Raw genomic sequence first — 26,010 nt, 5'->3', positions numbered from 1 at the left:
TCTCTTCATCCTTTAAGGCAAGTTTCTACTTAATAGAGACATATCCAACTCAAGTCTCAGGTAAAATGAGGTAACTCTGAGTCTTGTTGCTCTTGTTATTGCGGGATTTTACCAGATCAAAACTTTAATGTTTTTTCTCTATGAAGTTTCAAGTCTGGTCAGATCTGTAAAGAATCATATGTATCACACGAATCACAAGTATCACAGCAGTCCTAGACTCAAACCCTTAATTTTCTTCAGAAAATATAGTATAGTATACGGGAATTGGACTATTTTCCCTTTTATTTATTTATTTTTTTTTCCCCTCATTAAGATCAAAATACATCTTTAAACTGCCCTACCCGCTACAGTTGTCTGAGGCCCGGCAAAGCATCGTCACTATTCACCTTAATGATGAATTAATTACTAAAATCATATTACAGTCTCTCCTTTCCGTCTACTCATTAAATCATCCACTGCTTTGAGATTTCAAACTGGAGTTAATCTACTTTAAACCCACATAATTCAGTGGTTTGGGCTGTAGTTTTCTAGGGATGGCAGCCACTTGTTTACAAACGATTTAGAGAAGTGAGGGAGACAGGCTTTGATTAATCTGCTTGAATCTGCCTGCCACAGCAGTTAGCTGGGAGAAACACACACCCGGTTCTCATTGTCTGGTGGTCATGCTGGCCCTTCCTGTCCAGCCTGTTGGGACTATTTCTTCTGTGTTGGACCAGGTAACACACAAAGCCCCTGTTTCCTCTTTAACAAAATTTTCTGAACACATTTCTGAAGGTTTACAGTTTACAGGAATACTCTCTGAGCTCTCATTGTATTTCCAAATTTATTTTTCCACTGAGTTTTGGAGAATTTTAGCACCCCCTTGTGTTATGTTCCTGAGTAATTTAAATTCTACACTACAGCAATAAAGGCAGTCCAAGAACTCTGAGCAGATGTGAATCAGATGTTTGAGTGGTGCAGCCACCACATTTTTTTTACATAACTAGTGAGAAAAGAAAATTAAGTAAACATTGGTAATTACTGTATTCCAGAACAATTAAACACTGCCAGCTCAGGGCCCATGAATTAAAAGAAGTGTTATGTAACATCTCCATCTGAACAAATTACGACAAAAAAAAAGAAAAATCACAAAGAAGCATTATTTGTTGTTTGTTTATTGTAGCATGCAATTTCATGTGCTGAAATCTTCCTTTTCATAATTTCATCTCTCAGTGCAATACAGAAGCAGTATTCTGCTCGGCCAAGCTGTCTGTAAGTCAGTGTAATACAAATGAACAAGTCAGAAAATGCACGGAAGAATCAGTCAGTCAGTCAAACAACACTCTATAATCATCAATCATAGGTTCGACTTACTCCAGTCCTGCATTACAGCAAGTAAAAGGGAAACCTTTCACAATGTGATATTTCCAAGGAAATAAATGGAATACGTAACAGTATTATTCATTATGGGGACGTTTTAGATATGCTGTCTCTTAAGGATTATATTTTCCTCATTCTGAAACATTACACAACTGCCCCAACGATTTAAACATTTAAATATATCTGATTATCACAGGTTGTATAAATGAGAGTCTATACTATAAGTCCATCTAATGATGGTGCCAGACTGTATACAATGACGGATGTGTACCATCTCTTAATAGTTCATTTACATTTCAATCGAACAATAGATTCGCAAATAAAATGTCTAATACAGACATGAATAGTCATAAAATATCAGTTCATCATATGTTTCACAATTAACAAACAGGCTTTTTCCCATATAATATAGAATAATGAGACACTTTCTTGTCTAATAAAAAATTTCAACAGTTTCAGCAAATTGTCAAATTCAAAACAAAGAAGCATACTTAGAAGATACCAAGAAGGAAAAATACCACAACGACAACCAAATGTGGTAATTACAATAATAGTCATAATAATATAATCTCTATTAAACAATATTTAATTTTCATGAGCAAACAAGTAAAATGCTGCAAGCAAACTTCAGCACTTGACGTGGCCACACAGTGGGCATGTGCAGAACTCTTACAGCGCTGGGTGTTGTATCACAACTACAGAATCATCAATACTCCTCTGCCATCACAAGAAGGGACTATATCGCATGCATGATGCAGGATGCAGGGACAATGGGGTGGTGGGGTGAAGGAAAGTTGGGGGAGGGCACTCACGGGGCAGAATGCACTCGCTGGCAGTGATGGGGTGGGAATTAGTGCAGTGCAAATAGCCACCACAGCAGTGCTCTATTGACAGTTTTAAAGAAAAAAAGGGGAGTATCACTCTGACATTAGTTCAATACTCACAATACTGTTTTTACGTACAGTAGTGCCCAGCCCTTTCCCATTGGAACAAGAATAGCAAAGCCAATATTTATACTGAGAGGCAAAAGAAAACACTGGCAAAGTAAACACTGGCAGACAATATAATCAGCGGAACATTTTAACCCATTTATGCTTTGGGCGAAAGGGCCAGTTATCAGCAAGTGAAATTCAGGTAAATAGTTCCACAGAATACCTTCACAGAATAAGTGATGAATATAGAAAAAGCCAAAGTAGCTGAGCAACTTAAGTCTTCCCTGAGCGATTCAAGACAGACAAGGATCTACTGTAGCCTCCTCCTATGGAAGAAAGCAGGACTACAAGTGAAATATCTCACTCTTCACACTTCACTGAGCTTTTTCCACCCCATATAGTTTACAGCAGAGGAATATGAAAAAGCTATTGAAAAATTGCAGGGGTTGATTGTACTGTACTGTACACAACATGGCACTTAACGTTACATGACTTCACTGGTGAAGTTGTAAACAGATGCAGAGCGACAGTCGGTAGCTGAGCTGATTTCATGACTTGGAGCAGCTAAATCCTTGCACCAGCTCTTGCATTTTCATTTCAGAAATGAACCCTGGAGAGTTTTTATGAGTAGTATCGCATCACTCTGAATAGTTTGTCTGAACCTGGGCAGGTGAAAGATGGGAAGAAACCCCCCCCCCCCCCCACCCAAAAAAAAAGTTTGCCTCCATTTAATGTTCTTCGGGGGTTTACAAAGTATTAACTTGAAACTGAAAGAGTCATCCTTGCATGTACAGCCATTCTGCCATCCACTAAAATGGGATTCATTGTATCATCTGAGAGGAAACACGTCGCTGCTGAAAAAGTACAGTAGCTTAGGTGAGAGGAAATTAAAGAGGAAGCTTGAAAGATTCAAAGGTTGGTCATCTCATTCTACACAAATCTCATAAGATTTAGAATAGGTGTAAACAAACTCAGAGTCTTCATGACTTTAAATCCTCATATGGAAAATGGGTTACTGTTTCCATGTTATTTATAAAAGTCATTTAGATGAAGCCACACATGACAAGATGCCTCATATCTATAAAAGGGAGTGAGACAAGGCAAAAATTACAATGAACTAGGCAGCATACAGATGGCCAGCAAATCCATGCGAACATTAGACTAGAAGACAAAAGTTTTGTCTTCGTAGTGTAAAATACAGCAAACGAAACCAGAGTAACAAAGATCTTGATACAAAGTACCTGCGACAAACAACTTCACAGAAGTTAGCAATGCATAAAACAAACCAAAACAAAACTGTTAAAAAAGATGCAGCATGACAAAACACAAGAAGTGGTGTCCCTCACTTCTGAAACATCCCACACGACTTCTGAATATTACATTTAAGTAAAGGTGACTTGACTGGAAAGTAAAATTACAGAAGCCTTCCAGTGTTCAGTTTTCTGGAACCACCGTTACATGAAAGATAGCACATCTGAAAATGGATGGGAGTCTCAGTAGGCATGGACAAAGGTCATAGTAGATCCCAGTGTTTAAGTCTATATAACAGGAGAGAAAGGCCACTGTATTGCATGTTTATGTCTACTGTGTGTGACTGTGCGCACTTGTACTCTGTGTGTGTGTATGTGTGTGCGTGTGTGTGTGTGTGTGAGTGAGAGAGAAAGAGAAAGCAGTGAGACTAGTCCGCAGGATTAAATGCCAGAACCACCACAGGCACACATAGAGGAAATAACAGCTTTTAAGATTGATTGTGAGTTAATGTGACTTTTCTAGAAATGTCCTAAATTAGCTCCATCTGCTGCTGAAAAACTCTGTTCTAAAACAATCGCTTTGTAGCCTTCAGTAATGCAGTATCAGTCATCTAAGATAAGACGCTAAAGATAGTACAATATGGATAGAAAGTAACACACATCTTTGTTTTGTTGTCATCCTTCCTGACCCCCGCTGATCATTTGACCTCGAGTGATAGTTGATCATTTACAAATTCAGTTTATGACTGTCTCGTTGTGTTTTGTGGTCTCATGACAGTCAAGGAAATTCAGAGGTCAACACTTAAAAGGTCATATGATGAATAAAATACAGACTCCTGTTTGAATATGAGCATAGTGAAGTTTTGTTTTCTGCAGTGTTTTATTTTCTCGGAGGGTTGGAGTGTCCTACCCATTTTTGTTCTCAGTATTATGTCTGTCTCTTGAGTTTTGGGGGAATTACTGAAAATATGTTGTGCAGAGATTCAACAAAGGCTAAACTAAACCAGATGCACTGAGCCGATTAAAGGCATTGCCATGTAAGGATGTTTATGGCAACACATTCGTTTACATACAAAGAGATAGCAAAACATGAAACATATTCGTCAGATATTCATAAGGTGGCAAAAAATGTTAAACTGTTCTGTTTAATGCAACTTTGGGATAGATATGTGGTGCCAAACCAAAGCCTGCCTTGAAGGCAACAGGCACAAGAAAGAGAGCAATTACATATGGTAAATTATATTCTTAATATTACAATATATTATATTATTTATTTTTTAAAGATGATTTACTGTAGTAAATTACTAATAATCGCTTTCCCAGTTACCTAACATCAGTGCAGGGAGCAAGACAGAATCTTTTGGCTAATGTTGGGATCTCAGTTCCAGCTGTCAATCCAAGCAACATATAAAAAAAAAAAAAGGAAAAAAAAGAAAATGAAACATACTTATTTTACTATTGTTAATGCATAACGCCTTACAGGCTTCCGCCATTTGACAGAAAATGGCCCAACAGTCTTCGTCAGCCATGCTGAATGACAACAAACTAGATGATGTGTAAACCTTTAGGAATACATCGTCATGTACAATTATGTGGTGAAGATGCTGTTAGATCAATTACAGCATAAACTCCTAATTGTGACTGCAAACAAGGTTCAAGCATCTACTGTAAGGGTAAACTGGCCATGTATTTTACTAGGCATACTAGGCCATGTATTTTACTAGGCATACAGTGATGTCACTAAACACTAAATTCTCTGTGGAGCTGTACACTTGCGGTATGATGTGTTTTCTCTTGCCCCTTGTGATGTGGCGCAGCACAGACTGTCAGGGGTGTAGCACAAAATTCTGGACCCTGTACCCTGGAATTCTCTCTATCCCCTCCCAAATCCATGGCTATTCATTGTAGCGTCTTTGGGGACCCTCTTCTCGAGTGTCCTGTCTACTCAGTCCTCCTTGTCCCTCCCCCCCAGACTGACACCCCTGCAGACTGTCGACCTTATATGTCAAGTTTAGCTTAGGCATGTGATTGACATATATGAAGGCTGGAATTAAATGGCATTCCCTTTAACTAGGATCTCTGGTTGGGGGCTAGTGACTCAGCTCTAGCTTGGTGCGGGTCAGTCTCTAACATTGTGTCCCCTTAGCTTCCGTTGAGCAGCATCTCTGTCACGGGCGTTTCAGGACAAGCCCGGCTGGAGGTGTCCCCCAGCCGAGGAGGTCCAGTCCGCAGCACTAGCTTGCCGACGCCCAGACCTCCTGAGACCAACCCCCCAGGGGAAAGAGACTTCCTGAAAAACAGTGAGAGAGGAAGGAAGGATAGAGTGAACACAACCAGTCAAAGGCGACTCAAAATGAGGGCAATCTTTTGAATCACTGGTCCATTCACCTGAAGGCCATCTTTTTCAGCAGGTGAGCATCCATCTTTTCGGCCGAAGGACTCTCTGTTTGCGGGTGCTCCTCCACAGGAGAAGAGAGGAGGGGAGAGGAGCAGGGAGGTTGAAGGAGGTGGGAAGCATCCTGAGACTGTGGGGTAGCCAGGTCGAGAGACTCCTGAGAAGCAAACATATAACATCTCATTAGACTGCAGAAAAATACAGTAGAATCTTTGCACTCAAAATGATCTGATGGAAAAAAAAATAACCAAGCAATAAACAAGCAACATCACACAGTGGTCCATCTCTCTAGTCTGATTTATATAATTGTAACAACCTGAGACTTGATCTCCTGGTGGTCTGAATCCTCCAGGTCAAGAGCACACAGTTCAAGCTCAATGTCACGATCCGGGTCCGGTTCACTGTCGGCACGGGCCTGGTCCTGGCTGTAGGCGGTCTGATGGGCTTGCAGATCAGACACGATTTTCTCACCGCTGCTTATTGAAGTTCGGCGACCGTGAAGCTCTGATGCACAAAGATGGTCACTGAAACCATAAAAACACACACAGATACATACAGCCATTGTTCCCTAATATTCAAATTATTATTCAAATTGTTCCATTTCTTGACAGAGAGATGACAGACAAGGTAAAATAAAACATAATACAGCATCATAAAACATTACATTGCGGATTAGCAGCATGGGAATGGTTATTAAAGTCACATATCGGTATACGTGCATAGAGACATCAGTGCAGAGGGCTTTCCTGACTCCTTTCCCTGGCTTCCCAGTGGGTTTTTACAACCAGCTCCCTGCTCTATTTTTAGTTGGCCCACAGAGAGGAAAGAACTGCAGCACAATGAAAGGGATGAGAGAGGAAGGATGAGAGCAAATGTGTTCAAAACAACCAATGCTGCTATAGTGGGTTTTTGACCTCTAAGATTTCAGTCTTGTTGCGAGTGTTACGAAATGGAACACAAAGAGGTTGCAGCATGCTTGGACTTGTTAAAGCACAGCAACCACAGCAAGGTTTCCTGTTCAATTCACACTTAATGTGGAGTTTATTTGTTTCTGTAACAACATGTAAGACCTGAAAAGAAACTGGGTGTGTGTTTGAATGTGTTGTACCTCTCTAAGAAACTAGAGTGGCTGGAAGAGTCTGAGCCTCTGGAGCTCCACCTGTATTCGCTGTGATCCAGTTGGGGGTTGTAATCTTTGAGAGGAGAAAAATGAAAAATGTAAACAATAGAGACAAAAAAGAAGCAACAAGGACAATAAGCTGCACAGTAACAAGATGAAATACTTTAGCTGAAAGATTTAAAAACAAACAAGAAAAATAAATGAATGAAATAGAATAAATAAATTGATGTAAAAAGGAATAAAGAGCTTTTAAAACTTAATTTACGTCACTTCTTTTTACTTCCTCCGTCACACCTCTTTTATCCCTCCTTACCTTTAAAGTTGATGGGTGTGGTGCTGGCACTGCCCTGACGGGCCGTGGCTTGGACCGGGTCAGTGGTGTGGTAGCCCGTACGCGATGCCCTGGATATGGCACCCCACTTGGAGATAATGGGTGCTTCACTAAAGGGAATGATCGGGTCTTCGTCTTTCAAGCGCCGATAGTGATCCAATGAATGCAGCCATCGCTTCCCAACAGCACTACCACTAACACCACCACCTCGACCTCCGTTACCGTCCAACTCCTGCAAGAGAGAAACACAGACACTTAAAACGAGAGCCCACAGATCTGTACGCTAAATTTTCCTTTAGTTGTATGTCTGAGTGTCTGCGAGACCCACCGAGTGCTCTGAGCAGGAGTGAGCTGACGTGTGTGTGAGGGTTTCGGGCTCAAAGGGGCCAAGGCAGGGGCCGATGGTGCCACAGGACCATGGAGAGTAATGTGCCAAACTTTCCTCGCCTCTGAACCTGCACCCCACGCACTGGCCTCCACTGCTTTCCACATGCTGAAAGAGAGAGAGAGAGAGAGAGAGAGAGAGAGAGAGAGAGAGAGAGATTTGGTGAGACAGATGCACAGCAGAAGTGTTTTGGTAAGGCAGCTCTTTGCACTACATGACACTACCTGATGGCAAGAAGTTCCTGAGTTTGAAACAGAGACTCTAAACTAAAGAGCAAACATGAGTCTGTCTACATGTGTCAGCCCTGTTATAAACCAGAAACCTGCCAAGAGTGTACCCTGACCCAAAGAAAATGCATGAAAGTATGGACAATTTCACATGTGAAACGAATATTATAGATAAAGTTTGAGTTTGAGGAAGTTTGAGGAAGGCTCATGCACCTAATTTGAATTCACATTCCTACTGCCAGTGCTGACATGCTTCCACTTCGCTGCCATCCCTGTGGCAAGCCCTGCATATCATTACACAGAAATAGAAAGTCACTTCGCTGAATGATATTATTTGCTCATGCTTGTTACACGAAGGCATGAAAATGAAACTGGGATCAATAAATAAATACGTAAAATGTCCTTGCAGTTTCTTTATTAAGAGCTCAATTTTAAAGCGGATGTCTTCCCAAAAACACATCTGACGCACTGTTAAACAAAGCTTTACTCAGCTGAAAGCCTGAGTCACTGCTTGTTAGAGTCTCTCCTCTCATTTTCTCTTTTCCTTTCTCTCTCTCTCTCACACACACACCCACACACACCCGCCACAATAGTGCATTGCTATGATATCTTCTTTCACAGTTGCTAAGCAACTATCTCCCACTTAAATAGCATTGGACACAACCAAACCGCAAGCTTTTGGGATAGGAATTAAATCCTACATATTGCAAAATACCCAATTTATTATTCTCACTTTCAGGTGGCTGCAGTAGAAAGATTAGTAAACTGGTCATAGTGACATTTTAATTCCAACAGTCATGGCTATACACACCATTAACGATGCTCTCTGTGTTTGTGCATGCACATACAGTATGTTGTCTCTCTTATTTGCTTTCTACCTCAGTTCCAAAATCGATGGTGAAGATGGGGGAGGACTGGGAGGGCCTGCTGGCGTTGTGATGGTGGTGATGATGAGCCCACTGCTCCTGCTTCCTTCTGAACAGATCCTCATAGCCCAGAGGAACACGGCCATAATCCTGACAGGGGAGCGTTGGACAAGACAGGAAGAGTTAAAAAAAAAACAAAGAGAACAGATACTTACAGTACAATAATAATATATTTAAACATTTTAAGTAACAGTTTAGTGACGATGCAATTAGGAAGCCATAAACTGATAAGAACGATTCAGAACCAAACTGGACTGTTGCTTTACTAACGCTTTACTAATGCAGTACTGTGAGTTTTCAGTTTAAAATCTCTCTTCCTCCATCTTTTCCCAAGTTAGGGTGCTCTGACTGCATTTCATGTTTGTTCTGGGTCTAGACTCCAAGATAGGCAGAGGAGCCTTTTCTGAAGATGTGGGGGTGGAAATAACAAAAACAGATGAAAAATAAAACCAAATGTAACATAACAGCTCTACAACAAAAAGATTCTAATGTTTTGTTTTTAATTTAGATTCAAGCTATTTATTCTGGACACATAAGCATATTAAATATTTTATTGCAGGACTACTGCACATGCACTGTGATATATAAGTGTAACTATTATAAATGTTTGTTTTCTCCCGCACGACTGTGATATCCGCTCATTATGCATGGTCCAAGTCTTGCTTCTTAAATTACCTAAACTGTTGCATTATTTTAACGAAAATACTTAACACTTAGTAATTTGTTATTTGTGGTTATTTACAATTTTTGAGTCACATACACTGGCACTGTGTACACGCTGTAGTCCTGTCAGTAATGTCCTGTCAGTAATGCTATATAACGATATGAGAAGGAAAGAAGCGAGTGGGGGAGGCACAGACATATTTGGGTGAGCAGTGGGAGGACTACAGAGGAGGTTGAAGCTACATACTCGCAGCTCTGTGGCCAGCAGGGAAGGTAGAGGTGAGATTATATGTGGGTGTAAAAAGAGAAACCGAAGGAAAGGAAATGCTGCTGATAAGAAGGCAGCAATGAATCTGTTGAATGTAGCATAGATCAACTTCAATTAATACAGCTGTGTTTACTGGATATACTGCACACTCCACAAGAGATGTTTCATGACATAGCGAGAAAGCAGATCATTTTAATACAAATCTCAGCAAACAGCATTACTTTTTAATTATTGCAAGGCTCAGAGAGGATCATCTCACTTATCAGTAATGAAAATACACTGTTCATTAGAGGCTTCTTCACTGCCACTGTCATTGTTGGAAGAAATATCAACTCAAACAAGTGGGAGAAGCTGCAGCTAAGTAACTGCAAATCAGTACAGTTTTTGAATGGATTCAGTTATGCAGCTGCTATGCCTCAGGAGTGTTGCTATCTGACATTCAACCACTCCATCCTTCACAGCGATGCCATAAAACACGTACTGCTTCACTTACCCTGTGTAGCCCTGCACGGTGTTCAGCTCCAGAGCAGTAGTTGCTATCTAGAGAGTTGAATCTCTCCCTGAGAGGAGGCTGGTAGACGGAGGAATGCAGCACCTCTGGGGGCAGTGAGTTACTCCTGGCATCCTCTCTGTGATACAGCTGTGATGATAATAATCATCATTCGAAGTATAACATATGGACCGATCATATCAACATGTAACATGATAACTAACAGAGGCTCACCTGAGGCCTCCATACTCTCCTGCTGTCATAGAGGGGAGCATAAACACCATGAGCGGGAGCCAGAGGCCCATACTGAGGCTGCCCTGGGTGGGGATGGAAGGTAGGAGGTCCCATTCGATCTCTGGGCGGGTGTGGTGGGTATCCCGATGAAGAGGAGGACGGTGGGTGCTGCCCTTGAGGGTCACTTGGGTAGGAAGATGGGGGAGGGCCAATTGAGGGTGGCAAAGAGGATTCTGGGACATTGGAGGATCGAAGGAACTGAGCCATGCAGGGTTTGTGAGGAGCATGAAGAGTAGACTGGTAGTAGGAACCTGCTAGAGAGAAGGAGGAGGAAAATGGGGAGAACAAGGGAAAATTTGCGCTTGTGCAAAGACAGCAATGAAGTTTTTTTTTGTAAATTCAGGCTTTCATTTACAAATAGACTCACAGGCTGGTTGATAATGGGCTGTGTCATATGCAGAGTGGGGCTCCTGATAATACAGCTCTGATGCCTGAGACGGATGTGGTGCACGCAGCATGAACGGACCATGTTTGGGGATAGGAGGGCCGCCATCACTGCGTCCAACTGTTGTCAATGGAGATGACGCTGACGAGTGGCTGACTGGAGTCCTGGGAGGAGAGATGGGCTTCCTAACGGACAGAACGACAACATAAAAGAAAAAAAAGCTTCTCAGGATGAGCTGAAAGTCAGACCTTCATGACAGCACATAAATATTCAGGAAGGACTATTTCTCCACCAGCATCATGCCACTACCCACTGTGTGCAAATTTAACGCGGATTTGGCTAAATTATTTAAAGTATAGATGAATGAAAAATAATAATAATAACAATAATGATATTTTTTATTTATACAGGCCTTTAAAAGGAAACAGAAGAAGCAGATGACAGTATTAAAGCAGTATTAAAGGTCACTACATCAATGAAAAAGAGATGAACAGAGTAGTGGATCGTAGAAAAAGCAGATTTATTTAAGTTTGAATGTTTTTTCAAAGGGGGAAGTGAGGGAGAAAATCTGAGATGCTGGGGGAGAAAGTTCCAGAGGGAGGGGACAGCAATGGAGTAGGCCCAGTCCTCCCCCTCCCAGGTCCAATGCTTGGACTCATGGAGGAGGTTGCAGATCAGAGTAAGATGGTGCAGGAGGTCAGTGAAGTAGAATGGGGCTGAGTTATGGTGGGGTTTGTAGATGATGTGGAGAATTTTGAACTGAATGGGGAGCCAGTGGAGATTTTCAAGAAGTAGGGTGATGTGACCTCTGGTACAAGAGTGGGTGAGTAGAGAGGCAGCTGACACATACATAATCATGCAAAATGTTTTTTTTTTATGTACAAGCATCAGTGAATAAGTGGATGATCTTACTGTTCAGTTGAGCCCGATGCGTTTCTGTTGGTGCCAGACATCCCGTTGGACCCGTTAGCGCCATTGGATCCATTTGGCACTGCTCTCTTTATCTCCTCCATCATGTCAGCCCCTCTGGAGATCAGTTGAGGGTGAGCCAGACTGGGCAGCCCCTCTGTCAGACTAGTCGTGTTCTCCCCTGTGCCCTTGAGCCCCTGTCCCACTCCTGCAGACACATCGGTGAGAATGCTGCCCTCCATGGTGAAGGTTTTACCCATAACACCTGGTGCTAGAGGGAATGCACGGCCTGCATTACTGCTCTTCTTATTCCTCAGTCTAAATCTGTAAAGGGAAGAAGGGACATTAAGAAAAATGGGGGAAAGGTTATGTTTTCCTCAAAGGAGTACATCTAAATAAGTGTGGGTGTGTGCGCACACGTGTATCCATAGCTTTGCAATAATATCAGGAGAGCTTCTTGTTTCCTCTGTAAATAAATATATGATTAGAAAAGCAAAATCTAATTAAAACGTGGGAGTTAGGAAGAGCTGTACAGACACAGATAACAGCAGAGAGAATGTTTTTTAAAGAGTAGAGTAAGAGCATCTACAAATGTAATATTTTTATTTGTATATTTTATTTAACTTATGATTCTTCCTCACACTGGAATAACTCACTCTTTTATTAAACACAGATGAACTACCGCAGTTGGACAAACAGACACCTGACATCTTGAATACAATGGAAAGGCAATTTTTCACAATGTGTGTGTGCTCTCTCACTTCTCCAGCTCGTCCTGCGTGTGTGCAAATGTACAGTTGGTTCCTCTGGGACAGCCTCCCTGCTGACGAAGGTCTCGGCACATGCTGGTCTTGTATTTGCTGTTGGTCTGAGGCTGTCAAATACACAGATACAATACAAATGAATTGCAAAATTAAAGTAATGAATGTTGAGCTTGGATAAATCTTGCATAATAAATATCTCACTGCTTTTGTTCCTCATAAGCACGTTTCAGTGCTTTTCCCAGCACATCTGTCTGATATGATTTTTAGTCATATTGCCAAAATTTGGTAGACTGTTCAAACACAAACATATATAATAAACATATGAGTGTTAGTGATGAGTTCAAAGTGTAAAGTTCATGTCAAGATGTTAGTTAATGTTTACTCTAAACAGTGACAAATTAACTATATCAGGGTGATTCGGTTTTTTATTTGCAGACTGTTAGAACTCATTACAGTAGATGTTGAAAGGGAAAAGACTCAAAATTTAATGACTATAGCTGTAAAACACATGTCACAAGTCAAAGCCCATAAAAAAAAGTATGGACAGACTAGTAAGGAGAGCTGTTTAACACTATAAAACTAAAAAATATGATAAGAGACTTAGTCTCCATTTCATAAATGTTTGGCTCCAAAGTGAACACACACTTAAGTATTTCCTGTTTTACAGAGCTCAAAACATGCCCCCAAACACATCTTATTTTCTAATACAGAGCAAAGTCCTTTTCATCCAAACAATGTCTAATCCAAAGGGTAAAGAGGTGGATAGGAAGAGGTGAAAACAGTCATGGGTGAGACATTAAAAAACAGAAACAGACTGACTGTAATCGAGAATCTGTGTGTGGATCCTAGCTTGTTTTTAGTGTTTCTTTCAAACTTCCCTTCCTGTATATAGTTTGACAAGAGCTGATACTAACACACAGGACAGTGTCAGCCCCTACTCACTCATGCTGCTGTTAGTGGCCAGAGACTATGTCCTTTAAATTATCAAGTGTGGATACTGAAGACTGAACGTCTTTCATGTCAATCGCATTCTATATGGAGCAGCAGCACAACTTCTCCTCTCAGGAATGTTCTTATTCTATACTTTCCCACTGGGCCCGTATTACGTCTCACATGCCCAAACTATGAAATTAGCCTAATCTAATCTCTTGCATTGTTCTGTGGTCTATTCTGAATTTTAACTGTTACATTCTCTTCCTATTACATCAGCATACCTGTGGCGTGTCGTGGCTCTTCTTGCTGAAGTTCTGGATGAATTCCACTAGACCGTGAACCACCAACTTCACAGCCAGCATTACGCTTTCCAACTCCTCCCATGATGGTGCTGGGGCATCTGGACACAGATCAACAACAACTTAGTAGAGATTCGTATCATTGTGAACTTCATACTTTTCATCTCAAACAGGGTCAGGTATTGGCAAGCCTAGAAAGAATTTAGTGTGTTATCAGAGATTGTTGAGGTTAGGCAACCTTGACACAATGAAGTCAGGGTGAAACTCCTTTTAACATCAGTCAATGAGCGTTTAACATGTTAGTGCAAAGCTTACCAAAATACAGCTGAGACAGAAGGCAATCTAATTAGTTTTAAAAGTATCCGGTAGTCTAATAAATTTACAAGAGAGTTTACATGAAAATGGACCAAATGTGTTTCATGACCATTTAATTACTGCATTTAACAAAGAATGAATAAAGAATCCCTAGCTGGTTTTTGTGATTTGATTTATACATGCTTCACACACAAGATAAATCAGTAGTTTTAATCTACTCCTTTGTGCTTCTTGACTGAATTTTGTTAAGTGAGTCCCACAGATGTCCAGTGTCCGAGTGTTTTTCATCCAGATCAATTGGGATTCATTCAGATGAATCCTGTTGAACAAACCGTATTAAAGTACCTGGGTTGTGGTCTATGTTGGCTAGTAGCTCTAGGTGTGGTCTAAGGCTTGTGAGGTTGGCAGGATCTCCTGTCCTCTGCAGAACGATTGTCAACTCCTGAACACTCTTTGCAAATGACTCTGGAGACTGCAACTGGAGCCAAAGATAAAAGAGCAGTGTCTTTAGAAAAAATAAAGAATAGATATGTGTTCGTCAAGTGTTTCTGCTCTTTAGAGGCCTCCAATGTAAACATATATAATTTCAAAGGTATGTTAACGACTGAACGTTGAGTATATGTATCACACTGGCACCTTGTCAATAATGGACTGCATATGTGACTTGTGGACCAGGTCTCCGTACAGCAGAGAAGACCACTGTTCAGGTGAAATTCGCAGGCCAGCCTCCATGGCGATGTGGACGATCTGAGCGTCATGTTCTCTCCTCAGAGCCTCGTACGTGCGAAACTCTTCTTTCAGCTGCATCAGTGAGGAGTCCTCGTCACGCTTAGTCACCTGAAGGGGAGGACAGATGATAGACAGAGATACAATTAATAAGAAAGAGTGCAAATGATAAATGGGTGAGAAAAAGACTAGGATGATAAAGAGGGTATGAACAGATTATCATTATTTAGAACCAACTAAGGAAGAATAATGACTCAGCCTTTCACTTCAACCCAAACTGAATTGTATGTGACACAAGTTTTATTTCTGTTTTAATTTTATGCAAATTATTCTCCAGGTTCAATCTATGTATGTTTGTTTTTTATGGGCTCAAAATCTAAGTATAGCATCCATAGCACATGCAACTGTCTAATTATGCTTTTTGTTTGGAGCAATTTCATGTTTCTAAGTTTCCTTGTTTCCAGGGACACTTCAGTAAGTAACTTATGAGATAATAAAATATTCCTTTTGGGGTGACATATTTCTTTGAAATAAAATCACATTTGGGTATGGGAGGTCTCAAGTACTTGGAGACATTTTTTGCGATATTCCTGTTAAATGTAACAAAATTTACAGACCAGTGAGTGGGGACACGTGTGATGTCTTCAGACTAATGAACTCAAACTGAGATCAGACAAGGGGATTCTCCCCTTCTCAGAATCTGCCCTATGAGTAATCATCACAAGACACCAACACACACCACCAGCTCTCACTGACAAATCTGCTGAACACAATGATCAGAACTACAACATAACAGAATCAGATTTCATCATTAGTCAAGCTCTGGTTGCTGTCCATACTCTGTCATTTTTTCTGCCTGTTTCTGCACTTTCATCTATCTTTCTCTGCGTCTTGGCGCTGTCTGTCTCGGTCCTGCAAGGCAGGGCAACAAGGGCAAATATAGACTGCTGTTACATCATGAGCAGATAGCTGGCATTTCTGCCCTACCAGCGATGTCTGTCATCAGATAACAGGCACTAAAATACACACACATGCAGAAAATATATCCACAGAAGCACATATCTCTATTACAGACGTGACTTATACACAAAATAAGATACCGGTAGAATGGGAAATCCTTTCAGGTCATGACGAAGCTTAAATGTCAGACGAGGTGAAGTTAAGAACAATCAACAGTTGAAAAGGGGTTTTCCAATCTCCCTTGAGTAATTTTAAGAAAATCATTGTTTTTGTTTAATATGATACACTTTATCAGGTGGAAAATATCGTACTTTAACTGACAAAAATAATAGTTTTGGAAAACACCTGTCTTTAATAAAGCACCTAATAGTGCACCCTGCTCACATGTTCTTAAATGAGCACCTATTTATGGGTCTAATGAGTATCTATGTGAGTATTCTCATCCGTGCTGGGTGTACCTTGAAGCACGAGGCCCTGTAGAGAAGCTGCACCACGTGGCCTATGCTGGTTTTGGAGGCCTGAGGGAAGCGAGCCTCGAGCTTTTGGACTACAAACAAAACCAACACCTTCCTGGACAAAGCTGAGCCGTCCTCCAGAGCCAGTAAAACCAGCTTCAGTGCATCTTCTTGCATAGCTGATGAGAAAGCGTTATAGGGGGATGTAGAAATGCGTCAAAGGACAGCAAGAAGCAAGGGAAGAGAGCAAGAAAAAAGAATAATGGAGAGAATCAGAGAGAAATATTCATCAAATAATCAGACACAGGTGCATGTATATGCAGGAAAACACTGATAATAATACATATTTTAATTTCAGGTTCTGAACAAGCAAACGTTCTAATACCTGGAGGTTCTCACAACCAGGTGTCCTCAGACATATTAAAGAACTCATTCTTTGATCATGATGAGAAACAGTTTCTCAGTCAGAATCTGCCCTATGAGTAATCATCACAGGACACCGGGTGCCAGCACCAGCAGTCAGTTTTAGAAGACAAGCTTACGAGGCAATTTAAACTATTCAAAAGGCAACTTCTGGGCACAGTGAGTCCAGTCAGCTGAAAATCTACCAATTCCTTTGACTTCTCATGTCCAACTGCCAAAGTAACAGCTCTCAGCGATGGCACTGTATATTGACTAATCAGTCCCTCAGGAAAAGCTAGCATTGTATCTGGATGTTTAAGTGCTAGTGTTAGTTCTACTGTTTGTGTTTAAATGAAACTTTTCAGTCTTTTCAAACATGTGTCACATGGTACAGGTTACAAAAGTGTGTATGAATCTGTAGATGGTGATGATCTCTAGGAATCTGCCTAAACAATCCATCTGTTACGTTCAGAAGTCATACAAATCACATGTATCGCCTGGCCTCACAGATTTACACGTTGGCCATCTTGAAGCATGACATTCATGTCGCCATTATGTATGTGCTGTGTGTCATGCACACCCACCGGGTCCCAGGAACTGGCAGCCCCGTGCCCTCACTGCTGCCCACAGGTTGGCAGAGAGCTGCTGGGGGTTCTGGTGCTGCAAGATGAGCTCCGTTACCGTTCGCTCCCCCAGCGACCGGCCTGCCCGCACCGCCCGCACACGGCCCTCCTCCTCAACCAGCTGGCAGTTCACCAAGGTGACCAGTTTCCTCTGCATCGGCCGACTGAGCACGCTCGGACTCAGAGTCGCCACACCTGCAGATGTCACAGTTCAGTGGTAAAACAGTCTGTGGAACTTCATCATAACAAGAACATTACATTTATTGTCAGTTGCTCTTTTTAATAAAAAGCAATGAGACAAAGAAACTTTACTGTCTGATCCTTAACACAAGTGGATTTAAAGATTTCTTCATGGAAGGATTAGCTTTACAGTGTCATCTTGTATCTAAGGGTTGGTGCCTTGCTGGGAAACAGGCATGACGCAGTATGGGAATTGTTGAAACAGTCTAATTTGCCAAAAATGATGAACACAACCACAACACCATCACCCGGAATTGGCTGAAAAAATAACTAGAAACAGCTGGTCATTTTCAGGAAGGTTCGTCTTTCTAGTCTGGTTACACAGAGAGCTGAATCTTCTCTCAGTACCATAAAAGTACAGCAGCTTTCAGACGTCATTAGAAGTGTGAGAAGCATGAATGCCAAGCTACACAGGCAGCTCAACTGCGGCCCACACGCATTTAGTACAAAGAGCTTCATCCTCTTTCACTAATGTCCACACATGAAACTAAAACTCTAAAAGTTACCATCAAAAGCACACACTCGTGCACATTCTTAGCACAAACCTTTTGCTCCGCTGATCGGTTTAAGGTAGAGAGCCAGCTCTTCCACACACACTCTGCAGACCTCGTAGCTCTCAACCTCTGCTGCACTGCTAAGGCTCACCGGCTGCACATCTGGGACCTAAGAGACACATAACATGAGCACGTAGAAACACACAAGAGACCGACAGACAGAAAAAGGAGTGACAGAGTGACATAAATATGCCTTGTTTCCTCCTAACTCACCTGAGCTCCAACCAGCTGCAGCAGGGCGCAATTGACCGGCAGCAGGTCGATATCGGTGCTGATGGGCGTCTGATCAAAGGGGCAGGCCTTGCGGTGCAGTTTGTGTAGGCAGGTCTTACACACTGTGTGGGAACAGCCCAGGCTGATGGGCTGGTGTCCGCTACTGTCAAACTCATTGTAGCAGATGGGACAGGACAGGAACTCTGTCCACTGGGCCGCCTGCACTGGCATCCTGCCACCACACCAATGAGGGAGGCGTCGCTGGGCTCAGGAGAAATGCATCTCAACAAACACCAACAACAGCTTCTGCTCGCCAGTCTTGACAATGGCTCTGAGAGACAGGACATAAAGTTATGTAGTTATATTTTAGGTGGTAGTGGTGATGGTGCAGTAACTCTACAGATTAAGAACAATCATAATCCATCCATTTTCTACACCGCTTATATGTCAGGTTTGCGCGAGGGGGGCTGGAGCCTATCCCTGCTGACTATGGGCGAGTGGCGTGGTTCACCCCTGGTCGCGAGTGAATTGTAGGGCTGACACGCAAAGACAGACACGCACCCACACTCACACTGAGGAGAGATGTAGAGTAGCCAGTTAACCTAATGGGCATGTTTTGGGGATTGTGGGAGAAAGCCGGAGTACCTGAGTACATGCAGACTCCACAAAGGAGAGCCCAGACCAAACCCTGTTGCTGTGAGGCAACAGTACAAACCACTGCGCCACCACGCTGCCAGAATAATCGTAATGTGTCTGTAATTACAATAATATAACCTCTGCTATTGCAGCAAAGCTTAATACTCCAATACGCATATGAACATAAGCAAACATCCATATATGCATTCAACTGCTTGAAAGATATGTCACCTGCCACCACAGCTTTAAAAATCAACAATACTTTCTCTATGGTGTGTTATAAATTAGATTTTGCGATCTACATCAGAAAATCTAACTGACACAAATATTTGCAGATAGTACGTTGTAAAAACTTTGTAAGAGGTAAGAGACAATACCTTGATATGCCTTGTTTTTTGATGAGGTGCCCAGCAACTAAAACATTACAATTTAAGCTCTAACGAGTGAAATAAGCATGTAGCTAAGAACGCAGACAATCTTCAGCCTGTCTTGCCACGAAAGGAATAAAGTTATTCTTTTTATTATTAATATAATGTGGGCAACAAAAGTGCTTTCTCACTCTTGAGTTGCCAAACTCTCAACACATTTAGAACAGCCAGTATAGTAGAAGATAATAGATAGAGAGATAGATAGATAATAAAGAGACATATCCACAATCAGAAATTCATTCCTCTGCTGACCATAGCCCAGCAAAAAGGCTGAACATTGTGGTATATGCATATTTTGGTTGGCATAAAAGCACTGTTAGGTTTCAGTACTGTGTCTTAAAGCCTCAGAAATTCACTGCTGTTTGTTAAACTGAGGTGTTAAATTAAAATAGACACCATAAAGATGAAGCAAGTGACTGACAGATAGCTACTTGGTAGAAGTTAACATCATGAGATCTAAAACAGCTCCCCTTCCTCAATGACAACTAGAGCCTGCTTAGGTCTGCAGATTTATTGGTGAAGAAGAATGAAAATAACAACTGCATAACATATCACAGCAGTTCTGTGTTGAGTCATTCTCTACTTTGATCGTGCCCTTTCTCAATTCTACCTACTTTTTCTCAAATTTTCCAAGTTGTACATTTTTTGAAAAACATTCCAGGAAATGTTTATCTTCCTACATGACAATACGGTGCAATTTTTGCAACATCCTGAGTGCCGTCTAATGAATCATCACATCAACCAAAAGCAAAAGCACTTAAAACACATGTAAACATTTTTTTTTTTAAAAAACACCTCCTTGTGACTGCATTATGCGAAGTGTTTTGGACACAGCATGAAGACAGCCAGCCACCTGTTGCTTGAGTGTCTGTTAAATCTGTTCAAACTTCTCACCAAAGTAACAGCTGATACCCATACAGAGCAAGTGCCATAAAAACTGAAAGAAAGAAATAAATGCAGATACAGTAAAACACAAAACACACACACCCATAAAATGAAAAAACAACAATAGAGCAGATGAGAAAGGAGGAAGAGCCTTTTAACTGACCACACCAGTTTGGAAAATCTCCTGCAACCAGTGTGAGTGATTCTGAGAACCTGTGCAGCGTGTATCAACTAAATGAATATGAAACCTACAAAGAAAGTATATTATTTATCTGTAATCACAACAGTGTGTCTGTATAATATTTTTAAAAACAACAACAACAACAACACTACATGTCTGGAAAAATAACTAGCAGCGATAAAGACAAGCTTTCTAGGAATAGAGCTTGAAAAACGAGCTTTTCAGAAAAACAAGCCACATTTCTTGATGATTTGAACATGCTGGCAGACAAAGATCCCAGAAGGTCCCTTGGAAAGAGAAAGAGAAACTGTGCGCATAACGCAACTCGCTCCACAAGACACCACATGAGAGACAAGTACACCCAGAGCCTCACCACACCGCATTTTAAGGCTTTTCACATTTCATATCATACAAACGACGTGCCAGTTATGCCAGCTATATACGCACCTTCCAAACTGACCGCAGCGCGCGGTGGCCGCGTTGCCTCTTCGGCCGCGTGGACAGCACCGCTCTGTTCTCGCGCGTCATATTTCCTTCCGCGAGGATCCCAAATATAACAACGATTACGACTATTGTAGCCCACGAGCTGTTGCACCGCCGTCTCAGGAGGACAGTGAGGCAACGTTCATGTGAAATGGGAAAGTTTGGAGACGTCGAGTGCGGGCAGTTGTGGCCTGTGAGCCGAGATAAAACTCTCTTTGTGTATCCACGGATTAGGGAGTGGTGCAAACTCTTGGGGCAACTGTTAGCACACTGTCTGTAGTCACGTTGACAGCCACCTGTTCCTACTCCGAACAACTGTGACATCCTGTTTTTACAGAGTCCCAGGCAGCACACATGAAGTCTGGCCTCAGCCTGGGCTCTAGTCTGACTCTTGGTGCAGAAATTATTCCTGCAGACAGAATACAAGCCTGTGCATGATCACGCTGTAGATTAATAATATGTAAAAGTACCTCATAGGACTTGCCTGAATGATGACTACTCCTGTACATATGTATGCAAGTATGCCCCATGCACACACACACACACACACACTGGAAAAGCCCCCACAGTCATGAATAAGTCTTGTGACAGGGAGAAGTGGGCGTGTTGGATTATTACAGGAGACCTCAACTTCCTCATCAGGCTCCTATCCCTCGCTGATTTTAAAATGAGGAAATCAACCTATTAGCTCTGTTTCTATTCTTTCAAACTCCTTCATGCTCACAGTTTACCCATGGATTGCCTTGTAGTGAAAAAAATACAGCGTGTGTCATTTTAACACACCCAAGCATCAGAAAGATGCAGCACATGGTGTTTCCACTCTTAAGATCAAACTATTCCTAAAATTGTTGAAGGAAGGCTTCTCAGACCCATAAGCAGTGATTAGCTGTAGTGGCCTGTTGAGCCACCCACTCTGCTGAGCGGAGGATGAGAAGTACATTGCGTCTTTACAGCCAACAGTTGGCGAGCTATCATCTGGCTCGGGACAGTGAGTCCTCACTTGGCCCCCCTCTATGTAGGGGGAAGGCATCTGGAGTTTCCTTTGGCATGTCTCAGAGAGAGAGACAGAAAGAGAAAGAGAGATTGTTTTGAGAGCATTTCTCAGAAAACTGAGGTAAGAGCACTTTTACAATACGAGGACATTTGGTCTCGGTTTTCAAGGGTATTTGTTTGAACTTGTTTTAAGCACGTGATGACACTTAATATTAGTTCAAAGGGACCATCCCAAAATCATTTCCAGAAATCATGAACTGGTTACTCATGATAATCCATAAAACATGAGCAATTTCTTTTAGGAACTCTGCAACTCATTACAAAACAATGGATAAATAGCACGAAGAGGAAAAATATGTATTTTTAATTCTGGGGGTAAAATGTCACCTTAAGAAGAACATCCTGGCCTATTGTGCCCAGTTCAACTGTGCAAGTTTTTACCACAGTTTTCAGTCATTAGCATGTAGCTTGTTAACTTGTTTCCCATAGAGACAGGGACCTAAAAGGGAGAGTAGAGGGAATCAGAATACAGCATTCAGCCAATAGGAGGCTTACCCACATGGTACATGCTGTCTTGTTGGATTAGGCTACGGCTGGCTTAGGAGCTCCGGGTAGTCATGCAGTAATGATGGATGGATGTGATTGTTTTTGGGGGGGTCCTCACACTTATGGTGTGTGTGCACGTTGCTTTTTCTGTTGCAGGCAGGTAGTTTCTGATCGAGCTGTGCCATGACATTTAACTGTCACTTTGCTTGAGTATTTCTGTAGGCCCAGTGGACTGAGTTGGCACAGTTACTTCTATTGTACCCCAGTATCTGTAGAGAGAGAGAGAGACGTAAGGGACAGCAGTGCCACATCAATCTGAGTATAAAGAAAGTGACTAATGGCTCTGTCTTGTGGTGAAAGCAGAGCATTTGGATTTTAAGCCAAGTAGTCTTCAGTTAATGCCAAATTAGAGACTCGCTAAGCTGTCATCATGTGTTTGTCAAACTGACGTACATCTGACAGCTGTAAGTTTGAGGCCTGTAACATCCCTGAGACAATTCCGACATGAAGATCTGCGCTGCATGTCATGTATTCCCTCTCCCTCCACGTTTCCTGCCAATCTCAAATATGAACTGCCAAAGAAAGGCAAGAAAATCTAAAAAAAATCGTCTAAAAGTTAGACAAGTTTGATAGGTTAATAGATCCACAACAACCGGTGGCAGCAATGAGGGATGAGCTGTCTGAGGATGGCTGAGCAAACCCTGTGTCATCTGATGGACAAACACTCGTGCTCATATCACCTAAAAACCTTTTTGCTACACACACACAGAGAAATAAATAAATGGATACATGGCTACACATACAGTCACAGCTCCACGAAGAAGAGGAATCTGAGCAGCTAATACAAGGCCTGCCGGCTCGTTCTCACTGTCACCATACCCCAGGATTACAACAATCATACAGAGTGTGTGTGTGTGTGTATTCCTGTAGTATGCATGTCCCTGTAGGGGACAAAAATCTGTTTACGCAATCACATTGTGAGGACCTGCCTTACCTATGGGAACAAAATAATAATAAGTCCCCACAACATAAATCATTAAATATTAGGGTTAAGACTTGCTTTGAAGTTAGGCTGAGGTTAAGATAAGGATAAGTAATGTTTATTGTTATGGTTAGCTGGTGGTTAAGCCTCCAGGAAAAGAATGTAAGTCTATGTAACGTATGTATGACGGGATAAGGGGAGAACTTCAATGATTACAGTCTCAGTGTGTAATGTATGGAACTACTAATGTAACACCTTTGAGGCTGTTTTGGTGTTATTTTTTAAAAAGTTGAAATATTTCTCATGACTCACTGTTCTTCACTTTCATAAATGCGCAAATGCCCTTTAAAATTCCACCCCAAATATGTTTTGCCTGTCCCACACAGTTCCCTCTACAGCACGAACTACAACCACAATTTAAACATCAATTTCAGGACCTTTAACTCAACATTGTGGGAACAGTGCAGTGGGTATAGCACATAGCACTGAAACTTCTCACCCACTATATTGCTAACACAACCGGGACACTGTATTATCACTTTAAAGTCAGGCAACTTAAGAAGAATATAAATTGAGCCTCAGTGTCACACTTCACTCTGTCATAAAAATATACAGAAGTGAAACAAATCAAAGCAGACTGCATTCATATGGATAAAAACTCTAAATTTTACTATTTTATTTGTTAGAGCAGCAGCACCTGTGGGCTGTAAAGAGGAAACAAGGCTTGTAATCACAGCAAGCGCATAAATGATGAAGAGAAAGTTAATCTTTAACACTGAGAACTTATGATGCTTGTTAATCTTTTGAAAGACTCGACGGGCACACAAAGCTACCATGAAAAAATCACACAAACACAAACTGGCGCGATCACACACATCCTTTTGAATTATTTTTGTTTCTGTATGGCAACACTACACTGTAATGAAGCTGCATCAGCTAGTTTCCCCGTGATAAGCGAAAATATTTCATTCCACATTCTGTTACTGTTGTTCCAACATGTCTGCTCACTTGTTTTTGAGTGTACAGTGGGGTTATGTGGGTCTGTGTGATTATTTATTCATTATGCCTGTCATCACAGAGTGTGGGGGTAGTTTCTGCATGGGCGGCAGGGCAACCATACAGCTCACAAGCTGCTGTAATATGCAGCACATACATTATAGGCCTGTTTCATTGCCCCTGCAGTATTAGGGTCCACCAAGAGTTAATGCAATCTTAGTGAACCGTCAGACCGTTGCAGTCATGAATAATGTCAGAATATCATGTTGCTGCAAGTTGCATATCAGCAGGTTATAAAGTAACCTCCAAGACGACAGGCTGCTGCACACTTAAACTTTATGATAGCAGTGCTGCATTTCAGGCTGAGGTAGATAATATGCAACACCTGAGCTGAACTTGACTGAACTGCTCTGCTGTGGCCCAGGAGTCACTCTGAGAGCAAAAGTGATGTTGCACGATGAATTCCTATTATCATCCTTGGGTGGTGACATCAGCCAGTCACCACCATTGCAGTGGCATATCTACAGTTTCATTTTGCTTTACAGCATGCAATGACTGCCTCAACTCTTTCTAGAAAACCCTGGTTTGCATTCGCAGCTGCCTCTGAGCTATGGGCCCATATTTTCATTACAACCAGCTTTCTTATAAAAGTCCACCGGCACCAGTTGCAGAAATTGATGATGAGCTAGAAGCAGAATACTTCCAGGTCTAAATGACATAATTTCTGAAATCTGTAGCTGTTCAGAGCCATCATTTTCAGCGGTGGAAAACGAAAATAACAAAACAGTCCTAATGTGGGATCGAAATGTCAAAGGCTTTGCACACATCAAACAAAACATCGATTTTAAGAGCAGGAGAAAGTAGAGCGCACCTCTGGATAAGTCACTTACCTCACGCACTACACCAAAGCACCAGAATAAACATTTTCATCCACACAAGCGCACCAAGAGAACAATAATAATAATAACAATAAAATCTTCATCAGTTGCAGAACAACCGCAGCAGCAAGCCCAGGGAGATCATCTGCGATGCGAGAGCGGTGTGCATTTCAGGGCAATACAGACAGGTCCCTTGGTCCAGTTTTGATCGCCTGCCCCCTTTTCCGACGGTATGTGACCGACACGTTCACTCAGGTACAGCGAGCCACACACTCTCGGTTTGATAAACCGGGGCTGAGAGGAGATGGTGGTATCGCTCCGCCGGTGATGGTGCCTGAACTGCGGCTCGGACTCACCACCGGGCTGCACAGGCAGAGAGCTGCAGCACCGCTACGCATCACGTATACTCCGCCCGAAACGCGGATTAGTTCACTCTACTGAGGTTCAACAAAAAAAAAAAAACACTTGTGGGTAATTGTCCGAGGAGCGGCGTGGGGCACTATTTTGATGTTGTGAGCAAGGATAAAAAAGATGTAAAGGGGCAAGCCGGAACAAGCCGCTTTTCGAGGCGTGGGCTGCCTGCT

General features: G+C 41.9%; 1 protein-coding gene across 4 annotated transcripts; it reads right to left on the bottom strand.

The window, feature by feature from the left end:
* Positions 1–1,136: 1,136 nt before the first annotated feature.
* On the bottom strand, positions 1,137–26,010 carry rc3h2 (ring finger and CCCH-type domains 2). Of its 4 annotated transcripts, none has more exons than XM_046375773.1 (20): positions 25,439–26,007; positions 18,419–18,749; positions 18,197–18,314; positions 17,373–17,606; positions 16,390–16,565; positions 14,882–15,082; positions 14,591–14,723; positions 13,913–14,031; positions 12,696–12,808; positions 11,938–12,258; positions 11,008–11,210; positions 10,581–10,894; positions 10,350–10,496; positions 8,878–9,015; positions 7,716–7,880; positions 7,370–7,619; positions 7,045–7,129; positions 6,253–6,460; positions 5,930–6,093; positions 1,137–5,831 (listed from the first exon to the last, which is right to left on the bottom strand). In XM_046375773.1, exons 2-20 carry the CDS (start codon positions 18,647–18,649, stop codon positions 5,684–5,686), a joined length of 3,468 nt encoding a protein of 1,155 aa, XP_046231729.1. In that variant the 5' UTR covers positions 18,650–18,749; positions 25,439–26,007; the 3' UTR covers positions 1,137–5,683. The 4 variants fall into 4 exon arrangements, with proteins under 4 accessions (XP_046231729.1, XP_046231731.1, XP_046231730.1 ...); XM_046375775.1 differs by having other exon boundaries at positions 10,581–10,891; positions 25,439–26,006; XM_046375774.1 differs by lacking the exon at positions 25,439–26,007 and adding an exon at positions 20,996–23,498.

Source organism: Scatophagus argus, chromosome 20, assembly GCF_020382885.2.
Source record: "Scatophagus argus isolate fScaArg1 chromosome 20, fScaArg1.pri, whole genome shotgun sequence".
Classification (NCBI taxonomy): domain Eukaryota; kingdom Metazoa; phylum Chordata; class Actinopteri; family Scatophagidae; genus Scatophagus; species Scatophagus argus.
The sequence above is the reverse complement of the archived record's forward strand: the minus strand, read 5'-3'. Positions and strand labels throughout refer to the sequence as shown.